The sequence below is a fragment of the Mytilus edulis genome, chromosome 6 (assembly GCF_963676685.1).
Source record: "Mytilus edulis chromosome 6, xbMytEdul2.2, whole genome shotgun sequence".
NCBI lineage: Eukaryota > Metazoa > Mollusca > Bivalvia > Mytilida > Mytilidae > Mytilus > Mytilus edulis.
In genome coordinates this window covers 32,538,631-32,546,497 of record NC_092349.1, presented here as the reverse complement: position 1 = coordinate 32,546,497, position 7,867 = coordinate 32,538,631, and the positions used below count along the sequence as shown (strand labels likewise).

General features: G+C 33.4%; 1 protein-coding gene across 1 annotated transcript; it reads left to right on the top strand.

The window, feature by feature from the left end:
* The first annotated feature begins 223 nt into the window (after positions 1 to 223).
* On the top strand, positions 224 to 3,238 carry LOC139526353 (uncharacterized). The gene is made up of 3 exons (XM_071321489.1): positions 224 to 240; positions 1,138 to 1,419; positions 2,629 to 3,238. The coding sequence occupies exons 1-3, from the start codon at positions 224 to 226 to the stop codon at positions 3,236 to 3,238; spliced, it is 909 nt and encodes a 302-aa protein (XP_071177590.1).
* Positions 3,239 to 7,867: the final 4,629 nt, after the last annotated feature.

The following is a 7,867-nucleotide window of genomic DNA, read 5'->3' as shown; positions in this document are numbered from 1 at the left end:
CTATGTTCTATTTTTAGACATGGCGGCCATCTTGGTTGGTTGGCTGGGTCACCGGACACATTTTCAAACTAGATACCCCAATGATGATTGTGGCTAAGTTTGGTTAAATTTGGCCCAGCAGTTTCAGAGGAGAAGATTTTTGTTAAAGTTAACGCAGGACGTCGACGGACGACGACGACGGACGACGCCGGACGCCGGACGCCAAGTGATGAGAAAAGCTCAAATGGCCCTTTGGGCCAGGTGAGCTATAAAACTTAAAAATTGGTTGATGAAAGGAAACATTTATAGAAAAATCATTACACAATAACAAAAATTATATACATAGATACATAATGTAAACTTTGTACACTGTCATTTTAAACAAAGCCTCTGCATTTTGAAAATTGGAACTAACAAGAATCTTAAGTAGAAAAATCACATCTCATTCTTACTATGGATTACCCCCTTTGGTCATATGTACATGTTTTTTGTTTTGTTTTCAGACAAAAGAACTATTAAGGAACATTTTCAAGTTTTTTAAACAGAAAAGGAGAAAAATATCCCATGGGCAATACAGAATCCAATTAAAAGATTGGTGAATGCAACAGGTAAAATTAACTTAAAAAAAGAAATCTTATTAAGAAATAAAATTATTTGCATAAAAAAATCAACAATTATATTTCAAAGCAGACAAACTTTGTTTGAGACCTGAATCATTGGGATCTTGAGCCAGTTGAGGTCAAGGCATCAACAGCAACATTTACAGGTATTACAGCTCACTGTAAATACACATCAACAATTAAACATGAAAATGATGCAAGGGTCAGGTGTACCATTGGAAATAAATTCAGTTCCTATCCTTCCACATACATGACATACACCGAATATAGTAATTTTAAATGAATTACATGTATATTAAAATGATAAATTTCAGAAAATGTTATTGGGTCAAATGTATAATTTTTTTAAGTGGGGATAAGAAAACTTGAAATACGTTGTCAAGCTATGCAAGTCGAACAACAATTTGTTATGATTATGCAAACAAGAAGATAAATAAATGTCCCCAATCACCTTGAATACACTCTATACAATTATATGCAAGTTTTTTCTATCATTTTTATGTTGTATGCTGAAATACATAAACAATTGAAATTTCAGAATTAAACCCACTACAATTAGAAGATATGTCCATACAGATGCCAGCGATGATGCTGTGCAGGATGTGGTGAAGGCAGTTCATAAGGCTGCTGTCCTGAAAACTTTCGAGAAGAACCAGAAGTTGGATGATTTCAACAAAGGTGTGATGAGAAGGACCATCTATGATCTGCACAAGAAATCCCAGTCAGTGACCATGCCAAGTCTGCAGCAAGCTCTGAAAAAGAAAGACATTGACATTTCCATATCAACAGTGTCCGGAACAGTGCGTTTACTGGGGTTTCGGTAATTAATTTCATTCATTATATTTGGACTTAATCTATTATTTTGTAGAGCATGTATCTTAAATCATCTCTTTTTACATGCTTAATTATCAATTATATATACAAACAAGTCTAAATTGAAAAAAAAACTTTCAAATATAAAAAGGAAGATGTGGTATGATTGCCAATGAGACAACTCTCCACAAAAGACCAGAATGACACAAAAATTAACAAGTATAGGTCACTGTACGGCCTTCATCAATGAGCAAAGCCCATACTCAGCTATAAAAGGCTCCTGAATCACAATTGTTGTAAAACAATTCAAACGTGAAAATTGACAGCCTAATTCAACCCTATGATTGCGTTGCATAAAAACCTCTATTTTTGTACATGTGCATGTAAACAAATTTCTTGTTAGAGGTGTCTAAATACAGCACAAACAACATAAAAATCATTGATTCCAAAATCTGAAACACTTATATAACTTAGAGTAATGAAATATTTACCTGCATTAAATACACATTTCAGTATTGAAAGACATCTATACATCTTGAAAATATTTACCTGCATTAAATACACATTTCAGTATTGAAAGACATCTATACATCTTGGAAATATTTACCTGCATTAAATACACATTTCAGTATTGAAAGACATCTAAAAATCTTGGAAATATTTACCTGCATTAAATACACATTTCAGTATTGAAAGACATCTATACATCTTGGAAATATTTACCTGCATTAAATACACATTTCAGTATTGAAAGACATCTATAAATCTTGGAAATATTTACCTGCATTAAATACACATTTCAGTATTGAAAAACATCTATACAGCTTGGAAATGTTTACCTGCATTAAATATACATTTCAGTATTGAAAGACATCTATACATCTTGGAAATATTGCTCTGTAGTCATCAGCAAAATTGTCTGAAAATAAATAAACCACAATTAAATTTTATAGCTACAAATTATTAAACATATTGAAATAAAATCTAATGCATCAATCACTTTTGTAATATGTTCCATTTAAACATAAACCTGCAGAAGTCTTTATCAAAATGTGGTAACCTCTTAAACTGACAAATATAGAATGTTATTGACACCTATCTGTACTTGAGATTTAAAAGTATGTTCTCTGCGCCCCATGTTACATGTATGTTTTAGTGTAACCCTTAAGTGTTATGGAATTGTGAATGTTTATATTTATATGATTATTTTTTTCAGGTTCTACAAGAATGCGTCAAGCCGAAGATTTGTGTCGGAGAGGGAGGACATCGTTCTCTTGAGGATGGCATATCTTCGTAAGATACGTAAGTTTAGGCAGCAGGGTCGTCATATTGTATATCTAGATGAAACTTGGTTGAACACTAATGATGTAGTAAAGGGTGACTGGCTGGATGTTCCCAGCACGTCCATGTCTGTCTTTGAGCCCCACTGTAAAGGTACCCATCGGAAAGTACCTTCTGGCAAGGGTACTAGATTGATAATCTTAGATGTTGGCTCCTTTCAACAAGGCCTAATCCCCGGATGTCGTCTTATATTTGAGTCGAAAACTAACAGCTCTGATTATCATGACGAGATGAATAAGGAGCACTTTACAGAGTGTTTCAGAGAAACACTTCTCCCTAAACTGCCTCCTCGGTCTGTAATCATAATGGACAATTCTCCGCATCACAGCCACTTAGATCCTGACTCAAGGGTACCAAACACTAGCAGCAACCAGTCAGAGATCTCGGCATGGCTGGAGAAGAGCATTGCACAGTATGATAAGAAAATGAAAAAGGCCGAGCTGCTTGATTTAGTAAAGCAAACAAACCAAAACCTAGGTATATAATAAATGACCTTGCATCAGCTAATGGCCATGGGATTTTACGCACACCTCCTTATCATTGTGAGCTCAATCCCATCGAAATGGTTTGGTCTTACTTAAGAGGCAATGTAGCCAGATTTAATTCTAGTTGCAAGAAAAAAGACATTATCAAGCTTTTTGAGGAGGCCAAGTCCCATATCGATGCGGAGCGCTGGGCTAAATTTGAGACTCACGTGGAAAGGGAGTTTGAGGAAAAGCTCAGGAAACTTGATGGCATCAGAGAAGAAGACGTCGCTCCAGTGGTGATTGAAATGACGGACGATGACAGCCAAGACAGCCAAGACAGCCAAAGGACAATTTCTTACATGTTTTCAGAGAGGGAGGAGGAGGGGAATGACGTTGAAAATGACAATGACTTTGAGGACACCGTCTCTGATACCATCAATGATGCAGATGAGATTTTGTGCAATACCTGTGGTAGCATTGAACCACCCAAGCCTATTCAAAAGGACAAGTATATATCTTGGTTTCAGTGTGATGCTTGTGATCAGTAGGTACACAACAGGTGTTGCTCAAAACCTACTCTTGCGAAGAATGTCTGCCTTCGCTGCTTCTCCATTTTTAACCACCGGAACCTCAGTGAACCATTAAATTCGCCACTGGAAGAAATGGAACAGTGATGTCTTTCTTTCATGCCAGTAAAATAGTAACATGAACACCATAATTTTTATTTATTAAAGATATTTTTAAATGTAGGTTAATCAAACATACATTGTTCTTATAGCAATGTAAAAAAATAAAAAAATATTCAAAGCATCGTAAGAAATATGATAAACAGAAAAACTCCCATCTTTTCTTTTAAAGTGATTTCCTATCTATAATACTGGAAACTTTTTAAAACTTAAAAAAAATGCCATCGATTTAAATTAAAAAAAGTTAAAAATGGATTGCTATAACTGGCTTAGTTGATCTGTGATTAGTGGTGGACAGTGGGAAAATAGAATATTTTTAATTTGAATTACCACAAAAAAATGTTTCCTCCTTGCACTTGCACTTTAAAACTTATTTAATGTCAAAAAGTTATTTCCAATCATTTATTTCAAAGAAAGTGTTGGTACATGTACATACAACTATTTTACTGCAGTTTTAAAACTGATACAGCTTTATACATGGGAACTGTCTACATTTCTTTACAGATTAGGATGCCTTTCTTAACATAACTTTGTTTAATCTTCAGTTACTGATTCTTTGATAACAGTTTCTGGACAGTTAGTTGAGTGATTGCTATTAACCATCCTGTATACATTAAATCAATATCTGTGATAAAGTTTCAACATGTGATATACCTTATTTCCAACAACTGTGATATACCGTTAATTCCAACAACTGTGATATTTAGTTCCAACAACTGTGATATATATTTATTCTGATTGTACATTTTGTAAATATATGCAGTTCATTTATCATGTTTATGTTAAAGATATCTATTTTTAACTGTGTTTATAAAATGTAATTGAATTTTATTGTTTAATGTTGGTTAATTAAGTTTTAATTTTAGCTTGTTGTTCATGTTGTTACGCCAATATATATATACATGAAAAAGCACATGCACATTATATCATGTATCTTAAGTAATTAAATCTTAATTTTTGTTTAAATACACTGTTGTATTGTTTTATTGAAAATGCGCTTTTTAATGTACATGTACATCTATATGGCTATAGATTATGAGATGCATGTATAGCTAGAAAAATAGGTAGAAGTTTAATTATAAATAGGAATTTTGCAAGTTATAAGAAAAGAAGGGTTAAGATGGGGATCAGTTTTAACTTATAATTTATGATCATTGATGCATTAAGGGACTTAATCTGAAAATAAAAAGAATAAATAATAGAACGTATTAGAAATGCATAGAAAGCTGTCAATGTTCAAAATTTTCACAATGGAAAATCTATTTCACACTTAAACATTGTCTCATTTTTTAATCTGGTATTATAATTTGTTATGCTTAAACATGAAACAGTTGATGAGATATGTATATAAATGAAACAGAAACTCAGCATAAAGAATATCAAAAATTGATTGGTTTTAGCTTTACTCTCAAGTCTGCATTAAAAAGTCAACATTCAGTCTTTAACAATATAAAAATAGATAGATGGCGTAACAATATATATAAAAAGAAGATGTGGTATGATTCCCAATGAGACAATTCTTCACAAGAGACCAACATGACACAGAAATTAACAACAATAGGTCACTGCACAGCCTTCAACAATGAGCAAAGCCCATACAGCATGGTCGGCCATAAAAGGCCCCGAAATGACAATGTTAAACATTTCAAAGAGAAAGCTAACGGCCTAATTAGTAAAAATTACAAAAAAAGAAAAGAAAAAAAAATATGTAACACATAAACAAACGACAACCACTGAACTACTCCTGACTTGGGACAGGCACATACATACATAATGTGGCGGGGTTAAACTTGTAAGCGGGATCCCCCCTAACCTAGGACAGTTAGTGGTATACCAGTACAACATAAGAACAAAATATAAAAATCAGTTGAAAAAGGCCCAACTCACCAGATGAACAAAAATACTAGTGAACATGGTCGGGTACTTGTACATCCCAACAACAAAGGACAATATGTCAAGTACAGGCAACTCTTGCAATGAACATTATAAGATGAACACATTCAGTATTCAGTCATCAAAGTTGTAAGCTGAGTACGTTTAATACATTTGTAACAGAAATGGCCACAAAAACATGCCAGTACAACATATCAAATCAACCACCCTACTTTATTATCTGTGTGTATCCTCAAAGTCAAGAGTATCATGGAACTTACTGAGGTTTTTTTTTGTTGCTGTATAGAGTAGAATAATTAGTTCCCTTCCAAGGAAATTGAAGGGGACTTAGGTTTGCACTTAGCCTGTCTGTCTGTCTGTCCTTCCGTCAGTCAGGCAAATCAGTTTTCTACACTTTTTTTTTCATGCTTGAAAATATTGATTTAATATTTGGTATATAATTTAATCATGGCAAGTTAAAGAATAAGTTTGATATATATTCCAGTCTGATGGTTGTGAGCAGAGTTATAGTCCTTGGACTTATAAAATTAAATAATCATTTTTCCACATTTATCTTCGCCATGCTGGAGTATATGAACTTTATATTTGATATATAGTTTACACCATGACAAGTTATAGGTCAAGTCAGAATTTTGTTTCAGAACAATGAATTCTTAACTAGTATACGCAGGGGACAATGTATTTGCATAGTTGCCTTGCAGTACTCTCAGAAATGTTTGATTTTATATTTGAAATTCCCTAAATTCAGGGCAGCCACTCATAAATTACAGGTACATGTATAAGATATATGTGTTTTGTGTTTGTTGGTTTGTAAATTAATAAGGTCCATAGATTTATCGTTTGCATGCTTTACACTTTCTCATGTCAGGGCCTTTTATACATATGTAACTGGCAATGCAGTATGATGACACACAGCTGCGAATGTCTGTTGTAAATCTCTTTGACTATCTTGGGCCAAAAATAAAATATTGTTTGTTTCCTCTCCCACCACCGACCCGGTAGAATCGCCGCGACTCGAAAAATTTTATTGGCCATTCTTGCTATGTTGGTTTTTGGAGATATCTTTCCGATGCTGTAGTAAACGTGTGTTGGTTTTTTGTAATACCTTTCCGATGCTGTAATCAGAAAGCGTTTTAAATCAAGACATTTTTGCATTGAAGCGTCTAGTATATGATTCGGAATCAAGGAAAACAAACTACCTTGCTACACGATTTGTGTTGTGTGCAAGGGTGATATTTGAAAATAAAAAAATCTGAAGCATCTTTCAACCCACTGAGTGCACCTTGATTGGCTTTGTCTTTAACCTCTGTTCCTGTTTAAAGGATAATCTTTGAGTAAAAATGGTCTGAATCGTGCTTTGAAATCAATCTATTTTGTCTTCGACTTCGAACAGGTTGGGCACAAGTCAGAAAATGTTGGATACGTGAATTCCCTGCTTTCACCTCTTGTGTAAACAAGACCAGTTTAAATGTGTTTTTATTTTTCAATTTATGGCATGAAATTTACAAAAGGCCACGTTTTACGTTATAACTGCGTCAGTTGAATTTGTAAATACTTAAAGTATTTTAGGAACAACAAAACATACAAGTGAAGCCTTGTTTTTTCTAAAACTAGAAAAAACATGCAAATCTTTTGTTTAGGAATTAATTGACCAAGCTGCATGATTCAGGTGCAACTGAACATAACTGAATTATGTTCACTGCTATGGAAAATTTTTATTCATTAAATTTTAATTCCCAAGTCATTAATTTAAGTCACTAACACATCTTTTTGTCATCTCATAATTGATGATCAAGGTATGAATTGGTAAACAGGAATTGTTTTTTTTGTGAGTTATGCATCAACTTAGACTTGAAATAAGCTTGATTTTTTACTAATTAAACACTTGCTTTCATTACACCTATTGTTATCATCACCTTCCTTAAACCATATCCTTATGAATGTGAGTTTAAAGAAATACCAGTGTATCATACACACAAGTGAAGGCAACAGTAGTATACCGCTGTTAAAAAAAAAGTCATAAATTGATTGAGAAAAAAAGTCCAGGTTACAAAATAAAAAAAAACTA

Excerpts from the sequence above, each read along its gene's own strand:
- LOC139526353 (XM_071321489.1), top strand. Across the intron at positions 1,420-2,628 it reads GTGCGTTTACTGGGGTTTCG|GTTCTACAAGAATGCGTCAA; the intron begins GTAATTAATTTC and ends TATTTTTTTCAG.